This window comes from Mobula hypostoma, chromosome 10 (assembly GCF_963921235.1).
Source record: "Mobula hypostoma chromosome 10, sMobHyp1.1, whole genome shotgun sequence".
Classification (NCBI taxonomy): domain Eukaryota; kingdom Metazoa; phylum Chordata; class Chondrichthyes; order Myliobatiformes; family Myliobatidae; genus Mobula; species Mobula hypostoma.
In genome coordinates this window covers 15637781-15654991 of record NC_086106.1, presented here as the reverse complement: position 1 = coordinate 15654991, position 17211 = coordinate 15637781, and the positions used below count along the sequence as shown (strand labels likewise).

At 42.0% G+C, this 17211-nt stretch overlaps 1 protein-coding gene across 8 annotated transcripts in view; it reads right to left on the bottom strand.

Moving 5' to 3' along the window:
• The window catches only part of LOC134352669 (ryanodine receptor 1-like), a 581514-nt gene that overhangs the window by 475341 nt on the left and 88962 nt on the right, over window positions 1-17211 (bottom strand). For all 8 annotated transcript variants that reach the window (XM_063060038.1, XM_063060039.1, XM_063060041.1 and 5 more), the window contains 2 exons: window positions 13193-13292; window positions 6459-6555 (listed from right to left, as the gene is read on the bottom strand). In XM_063060038.1, coding sequence (XP_062916108.1) covers window positions 6459-6555; window positions 13193-13292 — 197 coding nt within the window. The remainder of the gene's footprint in view (window positions 1-6458; window positions 6556-13192; window positions 13293-17211) is intronic.

The following is a 17211-nucleotide window of genomic DNA, read 5'->3' as shown; positions in this document are numbered from 1 at the left end:
AACATGAAAGGGAAAATATATTTCCAGTATAGGATGCTGATTTCCATTCATAGATCAGATAGATGGCATTCTATCCTTGAGTTAGAAAAGTTAGCTTTGAAGAGCAGCTTTAGCACATGGCACCTGTCAAAGATTAAAGCATTAAGCATTACATTTGTCACATGTGCATCAAAACATACATTGAAATGCGTTTCCTTGTGTCGGGGATGTGCTGAGCCAGCCCACACGTGTCGCCATGCTTCCAGTGTCAACATAGTATGCCCACAGCTTACTACCGTAGGGGGCAACCAGCTCATCTTTGAAACGTGAGAGGAAACCAGAGTACCACACAGCCACATAAACATAAAGAATGTACAAACTCTTTACAGACAGCAGCAGGAATTGAACCCCGATCTTGTAGCCAGTGCTGTAAAGCATTGTGCTGACTGCTGCACTAGACTGCAGTGAAAGCTAAGTGTCTCAGTGATTGCTTTGCATTAAATTATATTTTGGAGTTGGACTCATGTCTAGCTTAAACAACACACAGAGCCATAAATAGAGAGCTAGCTCAGTTTCTTTAGAGAACTTTGCTGAGTAAGTTGATTTCACCCATTCCTGGTGTACTAACTGTGCCCTGTCCAAACACCAACTCATGCATCACAAAACACAACAAAGATAGGACATTTTTTCCTTAAAGAAATTCAAGCTGTGCTGTCTTCACTTAAATACACATTAAAATCTAACTTGCATGAAGTACCCAGCTCTTCTATCTTGTCCCATATACTCACTCTAGCCTCTGTTGGTAAAACCTGCCCCTTGTATTCCCTTTACATTTTACACCTTTCACATCAAATCTAGAGTATGCACTCTAGCTTTAGACTCACCTACCTTGGAAAAAAGACTGCGACTTTCCACCCTACTGATGCCCTTCATTAGTTTATAAACAAACATCCAAAAGGTTACTCTTCATCCTCCTTTGCTAAAGGTAAAACAGCCCCAGCCTATCCAGTCTTTCTTTATAACTCAAGCCCTCCAGTCCAAGTAATATTCCTGTGACACACATCAAAGTTGCGGGTGAACGCAGCAAGCCAGGCAGCATCTCTAGGAAGAGGTACAGTCAACGTTTCAGGCTGAGACCCTTCGTCAGGACTAACTGAAGGAAGAGTTAGTAAGAGATTTGAAAGTGGGAGGGGGACGGGGAGATCCAAAATGATAGGAGAAGACAGGAGGGGGAGGGATGGAGCCAAGAGCTGGACAGGTGATTGGCAAAAGGGATACGAGAGGATCATGGGACAGGAGGTCCAGGAAGAAAGACAAGGGCGGGGGGAACCCAAAGGATGGGCAAGGGGTATATTCAGAGGGACAGAGGGAGAAAAAGGAGAGTGAGAGAAAGAATGTGTGTATAAAAATAAATAACAGATGGGGTATGAGGGGAAGGTGGGGCATTAGTGGAAGTTATAGAAGTCGATGTTCATGCCATCAGGTTGGAGGCTACCCAGATGGAATACAAGGTGTTGTTCCTCCAACCTGAGTGTGGCTTCATCTTTACAGTAGAGGAGGCCGTGGATAGACATGTCAGAATGGGAATGGGATGTGGAATTAAAATGTGTGGCCACTGGGAGATCCTGCTTTCTCTGGCGGACAGAGCGTAGGTGTTCAGCAAACCGGTCTCCCAGTCTGCATTGGGTCTCGCCAATATATAAAAGGCCACATCGGGAGCACCGGACGCAGTATATCACCCCAGCCAACTCACAGGTGAAGTGTTGCCTCACCTGGAAGGACAGTTTGGGGCCCTGAATGGTGGTAAGGGAGGAAATGTAAGGGCATGTGTGGCACTTGTTCCGCTTACATGGATAAGTGCCAGGAGGGAGATCAGTGGGGAGGGATGGGGGTGACGAATGGACAAGGGAGTCGCGTAGGGAGCGATCCCTGCGGAAAGCAGAGAGGCGGGGGGAGGGTAAGATGTGCTTAGTGGTGGGATCCCGTTGGAGGTGGCGGAAGTTACAGAGAATAATATGTTGGACCCGGAGGCTGGTGGGGTGGTAGGTGAGGACCAGGGGAACCCTATTCCTAGTGGGGTGGCGGGAGGATGGAGTGAGAGCAGATGTACGTGAAATGGGGGAGATGCGTTTAAGAGCAGAGTTGATAGTGGAGGAAGGGAAGCCCCTTTCTTTAAAAAAGGAAGACATCTCCCTCATCCTAGAATGAAAAGCCTCATCCTGAGTGCAGATGCGGCGGAGACAGAGGAATTGCGAGAAGGGGATGGCATTTTTGCAAGAGACAGGGTGAGAAGGGGAATAGTCCAGATAGCTGTGAGAGTCAGTAGGCTTATAGAAGACATCAGTGGATAAGCTGTCTCCAGAGGCAGAGACAGAAAGATCTAGAAAGGGGAGGGAGGTGTCGGAAATGGACCAGGTAAACTTGAGGGCAGGGTGAAAGTTGGAGGGAAAGTTAGTAAAGTCAACGAGCTCTGCATGCGTGCAGGAAGCAGCGCAAATGCAGTCGTCGATGTAGCGAAGGAAAAGTGGGGGACAGATACCAGAATAGGCACGGAACATAGATTGTTCCACGAAGCCAACAAAAAGGCAGGCATAGCTAGGACCCATACGGGTGCCCATAGCTACACCTTTAGTTTGGAGGAAGTGGGAGGAGCCAAAGGAGAAATTATTAAGAGTAAGGACTAATTCCGCTAGATGGAGCAGAGTCTGCATCCTCTCTAGCTTAATCACATCCTTCCTATTATGTGGCGAGCAAAAAGTGCACACAGTACTCTAAGAGTTGTCTAAATAATGATGTTTACAATTGTAACATGACGTCCCAACTCCTATATCCAATGTCTGGGGCAACGAAGGCAAACGCATCATACACCTTCACTGCTCTGTCTACCTACATTGTCTCTTTCTGAGAACTATGTACTTGTACCTCAGGCCTCGCTGTTCAATAATCTGCAAATTTAATAATCATGTTGCCTATATTCTTTTGAGTCACATGATGATCAATGAAGGACCCAGCACCAATCACTCTGTTACAGGTTTGTAATCTGAAAAGCAGTGCTCCATTACATTTTACTTCCTACCAATTTTGTATCCAGATGGCTAGCTCATCTTGGGCTTCACATGGTGCAATCTTCTGAACCAATGTTAGGGGCCATGCTAAAGTTCAAAGTTCAAATACATATATGTCATCATATACTACCTCAGGTATGGACCTAAGGCTCCGGCACCTCCTTCACAAAGGCAGCTGTGAAAAGACAGCATGGCCTGGATGGTGGGGGTCCTTGATGATGGATGCTGCTTTCTTCTGACAGTGCTCCTTGATGTGCTGAATGGTGGGGAGGGCTTTGCCTGTGATAGACTGGACTGCATTCACCACTTTTCCATTCTTGGGCACTGGCTTTCCATACCAGGCCATGATGCAACCAGTCAGAATACTCTATGCTGTGCATCTACGGAAGTTGTTAAAAGTTTTAGATGACATGCTGAACCTGCACAAACTTCGAAGAAAGTAGAGGTGCTGTGGTGCCTTCTTTGTGATGATACTTACATTATGGTCCTATGACAGATCCTCTATGATAATGCCAAGGAATTTAAATATACAATCACCACTGCCCTCATAAATGCTCTTGGTCATCTCCTCAAAAAGCTCAATTAAAGATAGGATCTCCAAGTAACAAAACTATCCTTGATCAGTCCTTATCCTTCTAAATGCAAATATGTCCTGTCCCTCAGAATCCCTTCCATTAACTTTCTAACCGCTGATGCACAGCTCACTGGCCTGTAGTCCTCTGGCTTGTCCTTATGACCTTGCTCTTTGTTCCATCTGGCACATGGAACTCTTCCTATCTCTCTTTTGTGCTGCTACATTCAGAGGTAAACACCATATCATTTTCAAAATACAAGCTTTTTCTTCTAAAAAGTATTTCCTCTTAGAGGTCAAACACTTCCCGCTCCTTAAGATGAATGATCCTTGTCCACCTTCAATAACCACTGTAATTTGCACCATCCATTTTATCTGGGAGTGTCTCCAACATCCATAAAACCTGTGACAGGGGTAGTAATTTTAAAAATCCTCCAGCTCCATGTGATGTATTAGCTTTTTGAAATAACTCTTTAAAACAGCAAGTTATGTTAATGAGAAAGCCATGCTACAGTATTGTACCAAAGCCTTACACAGTGACAGACTTCTGCCCATCAACCCTATTCTGAATTAGTCAGCTCCATCTTGGGCACTAGCCTCCATAGTATCCAAAACATCTTCAAGGAGCGATGCCTCAAAAAAGTGGAGCCCATCACTAAGGACCCCCACCACTCAGGGTATGCCCTCTTCTCATTGTTACCATCATGAAGGAGGTACAGAAGCCTGAAGGCGCATACTCAGTGATTTGGGAACAGCTTCTTCCCCTCTGCCATCTGATTTCTGAATGGCTATCAGAACTATGAACACTACCTCACTACATTTTTTATTTCTGTTTTTGCACTACTAAATAGAAATATCTGAAATACATCATATATACATATGTAACATACACACACTTACTGGAATTCAGTTTTTTCCTATGTTATCATATGTTTTGTACTGCTGCTGAAAAGTTAACAAATTTCACAACATATGCCAGTGATATTAAACCTGATTCTGATTCTGAAATTAAGAATAGCTGCCCACTTTGCTGAATTCACAGAATTACATTCTTCGCTCACAGTGCCATCTGTTTTGTTTCTCCAATGTAGAAGAGGAAAAACCTGTGATGTTGCAAGATGACGATTATTATGAAGTGGCAGTTATAATCAGAAAAGACAAAAGCACAACAAAACATAAATTACAGAAATGTCTATAGATAGAGAAAAAAAAGGCTATGGCAAATGAAATTCCATCCTAACATCCTCTAGTGTGTGGCTCTGGCTGAGATTCTTAAATCTTCTCCAGGCACAAGTGAGATACTAGATGATTGGAGGATGACAAATATGCTCAAACTTTTCAAAAAGGGCAACAGAAAAAAGCCTGGCCTTTGCAGACCTGTGAGCCCAACATCATTCGCAGGGATGTTATTAGAAAAAGAAATTATGAAGGATAAGATTAAGGATCACTCAAAGGTGGGAACTGACCAGAGAAAGCCATCGTGGCTTTGCCATGGGTAAGTTTGTCTGACCAATCTGACTGAATTTGTCAGGCTGTAACAAAGTGTATTGATGAGGATAGTGCAGATCATCAAGCTCTTCAACATGGTCCCACAATGGAGACTGGACCACATGGTTAAGGCTCATAGGATAAAGGGCAAATATGGATCCAAAATTAGTAAGGGATTAAGAGATAAAATGGTAAAATAGTGTTTTTGTAATTGTATGCATCTGTTTATTGGTGTTCCACAACATTTGGTACTGGGACCCTAGTTGTTTGTTACATACAAGAATGATTTGGATGTAGATGTTGGAAGAATGATCAGTAAGTTCACAGATGACACAAAGACTGCTGGGGTTGTTGACAGTGTGGAGGATAGTATAGATTAATAAAAACTTGTTGATGAAATGGGATAAAATGTATTAGAGGCAACATAACCCTAATGCATTTTGGGAGCACCAATGGTGTTAGGAGATTCACCATAAATGGCAAGGTCCTGAGGAGTATTGAGGAACAGAGGAACCTTGGTGTGTGATACCAAAGATCCTTGCAGATAGAAGTACAGGTAGTAAACATGGAATCCTGGCTTTCTTTAGTTAGGAAATACCGAAGCAGGGAGGTTATGCTCCATCTTAACAAAACCTTGGTCAGACCCTGTCTTGTTACCACACGTAGTTCTGGTCACTGCACTATGAGATTGATGTGACAGCACCAGGAAAGGGCAAGAAGGATGCTGTCTGGGTTGGAGTGCTTCGGTTATGAGGAGAGACTGAAGGAGCTGGGCCTGATTTCTCAGAGCGTGAGAAGTTAAGCGGGTACACTATTGAAGTATATAAAATTATGAAAGGTACAGTCAGGTGAACTGCAAAAAACACTTATTATCAAAGGTGAATAAAGCTAGAGGACATAGATTTAGGGCAGGGCTTCCAAACCATTTTTATGCCATGGACCAATACCATTAAGCAAGAGGTCCATGAACCCCAGGTTGGGAACCAATGATTTAGGGTAAAAGAGGGCACACAAGAAGGACCTCTATCACTAAGAGAATGGCGAACAATGTCTTTAATGCCGTCACACAAATGTTTCAATGGATCACTGGATACAAGGATGTACCGAAGTTGGCCCTGAAATTTCCCCTCCACGTCATAGAAGGACTAGTCATTGCTCAACTATCCCAGCAGCACAGAGAGCAGTGATTGAACTGCAGTGTTGTTAATCATGCAGTCTAGTGTCACCGCAAGTGGCTTGTCACTGCTAAGTATTACAGCCTTTTGAAAGAGACTTTTATTACTCTTAAGAAACAAACTTCACAGCTGAAAACAGAATATTTTAAAATATTTTTAAAAACAAAATTATAAACCGACCTGCATTGATCTTCACCCTGATCAAATGATGCTACAGTAAGACATTCATCCATATGGCCATGGAATAGGCGAAGAACATGCCCTCCAGTTAAGAATCCTGTATACATTAAAAACAGAGCATAAAGGAACCTGAGTAAATTTCTCTCTAATAGTTCAACATAGCACTTTTCAAAGTTTTCAACTGTTTGCTCTGAGTAAACGGAACTGTTTTGATGCACTTCAACCTTTAAAGCTCATATTTCAGTCTATTTCTACATCATATTTCTACATACCTGCTGAACCATGTCTACGCCCACCTGGACAAGCCAGCGAGCACTGTGAGGGTCATGTTTTTTGACTTCTCCAGTGCGTTCAACACCATCCGCCCTGCTCTGCTGGGGGAGAAGCTGACAGCGATACAGGTGGATGCTTCCCTGGTGTCATGGATTTTTGACTACCTGACTGGCAGACCACAGTGAGTGTGCTTGCAACACTGTGTGTCTGACAGAGTGATCAGCAGCACTGGGGCTCCACAGGGGACTGTCTTGTCTCCCTTTCTCTTCACCATTTACACCTCAGACTTCAACTACTGCACAGAGTCTTGTCATCTTCAGAAGTTTTCGGATGACTCTGCCATAGTTGGATTCATCAGCAAGGGAGATAAGGCTGAGTACAGGGCTACGGTAGGAAACTTTGTCACATGGTGTGAGCAGAATTATCTGCAGCTTAATGTGAAAAAGACTAAGGAGCTGGTGGTAGACCTGAGGAGAGCTAAGGCACCAGTGACCCCTGTTTCCATCCAGGGGGTCAGTGTGGACATGGTGGAGGATTACAAATACCTGGGGATATGAATGAACAATAAACTGGACCGGTCAAAGAACACTGAGGCTGTCTACAAGAAGGGTCAGAGCCATATCTATTTCCTGAGGAGACTGAGCTCCTTTAACATCTTCCGGACGATGCTGAGGATGTTCTACGAGTGTGTGGTGGCCAGTGCTATCATGTTTGCTGTTGTGTGCTGGGGCAGCAGGCTGAGGGTAGCGGACACCAACAGAATCAACAAACTCATCTGTAAAGCCAGTGATGTTGTGGGGATGGAACTGGACTCTCTGACGGTGGTGTCTGAAAAGAGGATGCTGTCTAAGTTGCATGCCGTCTTGGACAATGTCTCCCATCCACTACATAATGTACTGGGTGGGCACAGGAGTACATTCAGCCAGAGACTCATTCCACCGAGATGCAGCACAGAGCGTCATAGGAAGTCATTCCTGCCTGTGGCCATCAAACTTTACAACTCCTCCCTTGGAGGGTCAGACACCCTGAGCCAATAGGCTGGTCCTGGACTTATTTCATAATTTACTGGCATAATTTACATATTACTATTTAACTATTTATGGTTCTATTGCTATTTATTATTTATGGTGCAACTGTAACAAAAACCAATTTCCCCCGGGATCAATAAAGTATGACTATGACTACATATACTGACCAAATGACTAATCAACTTAAAATATTGATGTCAGAGATGGAAAATGCGATTTGGAGTCTAAAAGTCAGAAAGGCAGCCGGTGAAGATAAGATTCCCACTGAAATTCTGAAATCAGTTGGTCCGAAGGGAAAAATGAACCTTCTAACGATATTAAACAACAGTTATATGACAGGAAATCTACTGGAGGACTTTCTCAAATCGGTATTTATTGCCTTACCAAAAAAGCCAAGGACGATTAAAATGTAACAAACACAGGACAATAAGCATAATGTCTCACTGTGTCAAGCTACTGTTGAAAATAGTGCTCGGCAGAATGAAAGTTAAATCAGCAATGAGAAACATCATGGAGAGATGCATTGAGGCACAAAAGACCATCTACTTATGCTTTATTGACTATGAAAAGGCTTTTGATAAAGTAAGACATGAGAAAGTAATAGAGGTACTGAACAAGTATGATCTGGGATGGGAGAATGTGCAAATAATAAGGAACTTGTATTGGAAACAGAAAGCAGCGGTCAGGGTAGAAAATGAGCTATCACCATGGGCATGTATTAAATGAGGTGTAAGGCAAGGCTGTGTTGGCTTGCCAGACTTGTTCAACCTCTGCGGAGAATGGATTTTTCAGGAATGCGACTATCAGGAGACAGGTATTCCAATCGGAGGACGTAAGGTGGATAACATCAGGTATGCGGACGACACCATGTTGTTAGCTAACAGCGAATGCGAACTGCAAATTATGCTGAATAAAGTGAATGACAAAAGCCTTGACTACGGACTTAAAAGCAACCCTAAGAAATCAAAATCGATGGTGGTAAGCAAAACAAACACTAAACACTCGTTCATGATGGTATCATTACAAGTGAATGGACAAGACATTGAACAGGGGTGGAAGTTTGAATATCTTGGCAGTTGTCTGACAGATGACGGGAGATGTGAAGTTGAGATCAGAAGGAGAATAGGTACGTCTAAGACCCAGTTCATGAAGCTAAAAGATCTACTATGCAATCGGAAGGTAGACATCCAAAGTAGAATCCGCTTCGAGTGTTATGCATGGTCAGTACTGAGGTAGGGATCAGAAACATGGAGCCTGAAGAAGGATGACATGAAACGAATTAATGTTTTTGAAATGTGGTGTTATCGACGAATCTTGAAGATCAGCTGGGTAGAGAAAATTTCAAATGAGAGGGTTTTGTCCGAAGTTGATAGACCACAGATATTGCTGGAGAAGACTATGAAGTTAAAAGTTGCTTATTGTGGACATGTTACGCGGAGAGATAACATCTTGTCGGACTTGCTATATGGAAAGGTGGAGGGAAAGAAAGGAAGAGGAAGGTAAAGAACAACGTGGCTGGATAACATCAAGGATTGAACCAAGCTGGACAAGACTAGGGATGTTGTGGGCAAGTGTTGGGACAGAGCGGCATGGAGGGAAATCGTCCACCTACTGGAAATTCCAGATGCAACCTAACGACGACGACGATATACTGACCATATTTCATACCTTTGACTCAACTTGAGCTGTAATGCTTTGTTGACTCAATATCCATAAATAAGACAGTTCTGAGTAGAAGTATTTCAGAACACTGGTTTCCATTGCATCAGAGGACCAACTTCATTAAAGCAATATTTAATTGCAATCGCTATACATTTCATCAAAGTTACTCAAACCAGATGTTACAGCTGCCATAAGTAATATTTATGAAATCACAAATAAAATGTATGCCTTAAATTAATGAGTTCCGTAGATTTGTTTCTCAATACATGCAACTGTACATTGATTTATTTTTCATTCTTGTAAAGTAACAATCATTTTGAGATCATGTTACTCTGTGAGTCTCCAAAAGGACCATAACCTTATCATGGTGTGGAGGCTTGTATACCTCAATAACCTGGAGAGCTACAATGGCTGGTGTCAGGGTTTTATGCTTTGGCTCTTGGTAGAATCACCCATGCCAAACAGGTCAAAGGGTAGAGACCAGACTTGGAGTGGTCCGTCGGTCCTTCAGGTTTAGGGATTCAGCTCAGGGCTAACAACCCAGACTGGAAACAGCAATGAAGAATCCTTCTACATCTGAGTGTGACGGTATTCCTGAGCCTCCACCCGGGACTTGCATGACTGACAGTAGTGAAAACCGAGGGGCAGCTACCGATATGATGAAGGAAGCCCTGAACTTAGCCAGAGACGGGGGACCTTCATTGCTGCCCTAATTGTCAGCAGTGTGACGGGCAGTAAGTAAGAGTCAACTGAGCATTTCCCGTCATGAGCCTCTGCACCACTGATGCCACTTCCAAATTAGGTGCGTGAGATAACATCATTCCTGTACAAAGCACACTGAGCATATCGTGCCATTGGACAACCATCATTGGACACTCGGGAGATAATTAGGTCTTAATAACAGAGTGCCAAACTATAATGCCCACCAGGTAACTAGACTACTAAGCATCATCTTTGGATCACATCCAACCAACCCTCATCAACCTTCCCCCAACTCTGCAATCTCCATCACCAAAACCTCTGATACCATGGCCCAATAGGCAACATGGTAGTCCTCAGTTCTCCACACAAAATCCTGATCCCACCCTCATTTCATTTACCATTCTGATCTCTAACATTTGCTTTGCAAAGTGCCAGTCCAATCCCTCAAATCCATCCAACCTCAACTACCATCAACCTGTCCGTTACCCTCATCCCCGTCCAACTGACCCTCAAGCTTCACGTAACTCTTTACACATCCCAAGCCTCCATCCCACAATCCCAACTTGACCCGATCTCCACTTTTTAAGTACTATCAGCCCAATATGTGAACAAACGCATTTTTAGCAATTACAGTAATGACAAGATCCCTGTCAATTAAAATGTAACTATCTAATCAAACTAACTGAAGCTGTATATCTATCAAACAGCAAAGTCATTCCTAAATAATATTTATTTGGATCTCATCAACTGCAAAATAAAGTGGCAAACAGTCAAATACACCAGGATCTGCGTGGTGACCACTTACCCAGGTGCACAGTAATTTCCATACTGTGACACGCTCTTCATAGTTTATAGATCCAATCTGGTCAATTTCCACCTTTCCCTCAAACCCCCTAGTGCTTGCTCTACCATTCCATAAGATCAGAGGGGATCTGTTTTGGTGCTTCTTTTTGCACTAACCTCAGTTCTCTTGATTCCCTTAATATTTAAGAATCTATCAATCTTTTGTGGGCACGTGGCCAAGTGGTTAAGGCATTGGTCTAGTGACCTGAAGGTCGTGAGTTCGAGCCCCAGCCGAGGCAACGTGTTGTGTCCTTGAGCAAGGCACTTAACCACACATTGCTTTGCAACAACACCGGTGCCAAGCTGTATGGGTCCTAATGCCCTTCCCTTGGACAACATTGGTGTTATGGAGAGGGGAGACTTGCAGCATGGGCAACTGCTGGTCTTCCATACAACCTTGCCCAGGCCTGCGCCCTGGAGAGTGAAGACTTTCCAGGTGCAGATCCATGGTCTCGCAAGACTAACGGATGCTTTTAATCTTTAATCAATCTTTATTTTGTGAAGGTATCTTTGCAGCCTTCTGAAGATATAAATTCAAAACATTTACTGCCGTAAATGAAGAATATTTTCCCACCTCAGCACTTAAAGACTGGCCCCTTAAGAGTCAAAGACCACTACAGCACAGAAACAGGCCCTTATGTTGATATCATAGCCTCTGCTATTAGACAACACAGTCAGTGGAAGCAATAACTCCTGTCAAACCCTGAAAGAACTTTATATCCCTCAGAGATCACCCCTCACTTTTCTAAGAGTTCTGATCTGCTCAACTTCTCCTCATATGGCAAACTTTTCACCAGATGAAATCCTAGGATACTTCACTGAGATAGATTATGGAACTTCAAATAAAAAGTACAAATACATTTTCATCATTCTACAGGTATCCCTTTACAATATTGTATTGAATTGACTTTATTACTTACATCCTTCATATAAATGAGGAGTAAAAATCTTTGCATTACGTCTCCGTTCAAATGTGCAATGTGCAATTATAGTAATTTATAATAAATATTATGTACAACAGGATAATCAATATAACATAGAAATACAGTTGCATCAGCATGAACTAAGCAGTCTGAACCCAGTGGAAGAAGTCTATTGGTCCTGGTTTTTATGCTGTGGTACCATTTCCCGGATAGTAGCAGCTGGAACAGTTTGTGACTGGGGTGACTCGGGTCTCCAATGGTCCTTCGGGCCCTTTTTACACACCTGTCTTTGTAAATGTCCTGAATAGTGGGAAGTTCACGTCTACAGATGCACTGGGCTGTCCATGCCACTCTCTGCAGAGTCCTGCGATTGAGGGAGGTACAGTTCCCATACCAGGCAGTGATGTAGCCAGTCAGGATGCTCTCAATTGTGCCCCTATAGAAAGTACTTAGAATTCAGGGGGGCCATACCAAACTTCTTCAACCACCTGAGGTGAAAGAGGTGTTGTTGTGCCTTTTTCACCACACAGCTGGTGTGTACAGACCACGTGAGATCCTCGGTGATGTCTATACCTCTCAACTCCAGATCCATTGAAGTCTATAGGGGTTAGCCCTATAGATAAGTAATTCTTAAATTTAACTTATGTTAATATACTTATCAGAAGTGAAATTAATTAATTGATGAAATCTTTTGAAAATGAATTTCATGCATATAGCCGGTGCATGGTCAAATAACATCGGCATGTCCCTTTTATGAATATAATGTGAAGAAGTGTTTCAAAGTACCATTAAACAAAACTTCAGTATGTGAACTGTAATGATCCTTAATACACTACCATTATTCCCAGTATATACTCAACACTGGTGGATTTAAACTATATAATGTCAGCTCAACAGCTGCACTGCCCCAAAGCAATGGTGTTTGATAAATATCTGCTTTCATGTTCTGGCAGTTACAATACCCACGGGATAAAGGCATCCCTATCTCCAACCCAAACAGTACATTAAGTACCACAGCATATTGAGATATCTTCCAAAGCATTACATAATTTGGATGTTTCAATTTTGTTTTGAAACAAATAAATGTTATTTGAAACTTTAGCTTGCATTTGAGGAAAATCATAAGAACATTTTGTCTAAACAATATGAAATTTTGCACAGCCTCTTTAGTTACGTTGTCCATCTAAATGTTTTCGATATTCTGCTATGTATTAGACCAATATGTTACATAAAAATACGCTTTCTTTCTGTCTTAAGATAATTTAGTTCATTAAATGACAACATGTTACATTTCATAACTAACCTTCAGCAAGTTCACAGCCTGAACAGATAGGGTTCATATTCCAGAGAGTCTGCATGAAAGATGCATCCACTTGTAAGTCTCCACTGGCATAAGATAAATGCTATGGAGGAAGGAAGATACGCAGAGAAAAAAATGTCAGTATTATATTTTCTATGGTCTACACACAAGGTACTTCATTTGAGAGAGAAATTATTTTTCCACAGTGAGTAATCTTTACAATGATCAATTATCTTCACGCTTCATGACTTGACAAATTACTCTCAGCGTTGCCTATATCGCCTTACTGAAAAAAAATCATCCCACACAATTAATTGCAAACTAAAGCCGGCTAGTGGTGCTGTGGCATCCACACCGGACCTTGAGGTGAGTGGTCCCAGGTTCAAATCTGGCCAGCTCCTTGCACGCCTTCCATCGGTGCTGGGTTGAGCGCTGAGCTGGCAACTCCATCTTCTTAAAAAACAAATGCTAAAAGAAATAACAAGGTTGATGCCCGTTGCACCACAAGGCGGAAAGGAACAACAACTATGGCAAACTGCAAGAATAATTATTCATTTTTTTTTTAAAATGACAGCCACCTCCATTCCTCTCCCACATATTTATCTGAGACTGGACCACACCATTCCCCACCTTATTATCTTTAGCTTAGAGATGAGTCTCAGACTAGATATCTGCATTATCACGACGACCACTCCACATTACTTGACCCTGACCTACCTCAACCAATCTGTCGCTGAAATGTTCATTAATGATTTTATTGCAACATAATCATGATCTCCATTTTACTTTAGATTAGATTTAGATGAGTTTGTTGTCTTAATACACCAAGGCGCAATGAAATTCTTTGTTAGCATGAAGCTCACAGAGTGAACTGTAACTATACGTGATAATCATAAATAGTCACAACATCAAACACAAAACAACAGAATGATGCAAAGACCATAGTCCAATAAGAATAAAGCAACAACAACAAAATAACTGAGAGAGATAAAAGAACAGGCACGAGAACAGTGTAGTACCACCAGGAAAGGAGTGTGAAAGGGGTGATTGGTTCAGAAGTCTAATAGCAGTGAGAAAGAAGCTGTTCTTTGAGTCTGTTTGCCTGGGCTTATATTTATAAGATCCTTCCACATTCTATTACTATATCTAACTTAAAGCAAGACCAATTCACCCTCAGTCCTACCATATTCACACCAAGTTAAGTAACACTCTGGTGTTAAAATCCTCATCTTCATGCAAGCTGTTGCTTGCTCTTATTGTTTGCAGGATTTGTGCTTTTCTTCCCTTTCTCTTCGCATTGGGTGTTGGTCTTTTTTTATTTGGGCTCTTATGGGTGTCTTGCTTTGTGGCTGCCTTAAAGAGGCGAATCTCAGTTGTATAATTTATAAATTATTTTATAATAAATATACTTTCAATCCTCTGAAACTTATATCCCGCCCCTCTTCTTTGTTATCGCTTGCATATTCTTAGCCATCTAGGATACCCATGAGGTAAGTTACTTCCCCTTGAATTATGCCCGAACTGAACTGCTCGACCAAAGGAATTGGGATGTAGTTCTGGATTTAGCATCCTCAGTCATGAAAATGCACTTCAAGTGATGATGACTGACATAATTACAGAATAACTAAATATTGCCAATATCTTGAACACCCTGCACAAGTTTTATTTAGAACATAGAATATTACAGCAGAGTACAGGCCCTTCAGCCCACCATATTGTGCTAATTTTTTAATCTACTCTAAAACCAATCTCTCTATTTTATCTGCCTCTACCACCACCTGTGCCAGGGTTTCAAAGTACCCACCAGTCTCTGTATAAAAAACTTCCCTCTGACATCCTCCCTATACTTTCCTCCAATCACCTTAAAATTCTGCCCCTTGTATTAGCCATTTCCACCCTGGGAAAAGTCTTGGCTATCCACGCTATCTATGCCTTTTATCATCTTGTACACCTCTATCAAGTCACCTCACATCCTCCTTTGCTCCAAAGAACAAAGCCCTAGCTCACTCAACCTATTCTCATAAGACATGCACTCTAGTCCAGGCAGCATCCTGGTAAATCTGCTCTGCATGCTCTTTAAAGCTTCCACATCCTTCCTATAGTGCAGCAACCAGAAATGAACACAAATTCCAAGTGTGGTCTAATCATGGTTTTATAGAGTTGCAACATTACCTTGCAGTTCTTGAGCACAATACCCAGATTAATGAAGGCCAACATACCATATGCCTTCTTAACAACCTTATCAACTGTGTGGCAATTTTGAGGGGTCTGTGAACACAGACCCCAAAATTTCTTTGTTCCTCGACTCTGCTAAGAATCCTGTCACTAACCCTTCAAATTCAACCTTTCAATATGAATTACTTTACACTTTTCTGGGTTAAACTCCATCTGCCACTTTCCAGCCCAGCTCTGCATCCTATCAGTGCCTTGTTGGAACCTACAACAACCCACCACACTATCCACAACTTTACCAACCATGTGATCGTTAAACCTACTAACCCACTCTTCCATTTCCTCATCCAAGTTAGTTATAAAAACCACAAAGGGTAGGATTCCTGTGAGACATCACTGGTCACCAAACTCCTGACAGAATATGCTCCATCTACAACCATCCTCTTACAGGGGTTCCCACCCTTTTTATGCCATGGACCAATATCAGTAAGCAAGGATTCTGTGGACCCCAGGTTAGGAAATACTATTCTATTGGTAAGTCAATTCTGTATTCACACAGCCAAATTTCCCTGGAATTTAAACCTGCCGACTTTCTGAATGAGCTTACCATGGGGAATCTTATCAAATGCCTTATGAAAATCCATATGCACCACATCCACGGCACTATCTTCATCAACCTGCTTTGTCACAATCTCAAAGGAGTCAGTCAGGCCCATGAGGAATGATGTGCCCTCACACAGCCATACTGACTATCCTTAATCAGACTATGTTTCTCCAAATGCATGTATATCCTGTCTCTAAGAATCTTCTCCAATAATTTTCCCACCACTGAAATAAGACTCCCTGGTCTATAATTCCCAGGGTTATCCTTACTCCCTTTCTTGACCAAACAAATAACATTTGCCACCCTCCAATCACCTGGTGCTGCTCCTGTGGTCAGTGAGGATGCAAAGATTATCGCCAAAGGTGCAGCAATCAGAAATCAAACGGGGTGTACTTCACGTGGTCCCGAAGTCTCATCTATCCTAATGTTTTTCACAAGTTCCAGCACATCCTCTTTCTTAATGTTAACTTGTCCTAGCATTTAGTATATCAGTTTGATATACGCTGTCCTCACAAATATCAAGATCCCTCTCACGGTTGAAATATTTACTGGGAAACAGCTCCTTCAGTTGCATTGGGCCTGCAGTCTGTAATTCCTTGTCTAACTTTCTGCATTTCTCTTTCTTTCTTAGCAATGTTTTTTTCTTTAGATCTACTTATATGATCAAGCTTTTGTATTAATGAGGTGAAGTGATGATCAGGAGGATTAACGGAGGCAGGACAGTAGATATTCTCTACGTGGACTTTAGCAAGACTTCTGACAAGATAGACTTTTCCAGAAGATGGGATTTAAGGTGACTTTGCACACTGGATACACAATTGTCTTGGTAGGAGGCAGAGGGTAGTTGGGGAGCATAGTTAATGCAGGCAAGTGTAATTGGTAACAATAGGCATGATGTTTGGCAGAGATGGTGGTGGTGAGCTAAAAGCCTGTTTCTATGCTGTACAACTCTGATGTCTTTTTATGTGACACAGTATAATTTCTGTGTAATAATGCTCCTGTGAAGAAGCTTGGGACAACATATCACATTAAGAGTTACAATATACCATAAGTAACTAATAATGGAAGCTCATCAGACCTAACTATACCAATGTTATTCATGTATAATTTTATTATGTCCAATAGACAGCTGACTTAGATATGCATGAACCTCAAAACAAGGAAGTTTTTTTTGCTTGCTGCTATGCAAAACTAATCACCCTGATTACAAAATAATCGTTTTGATGCATTTAGCATTTGGATACTT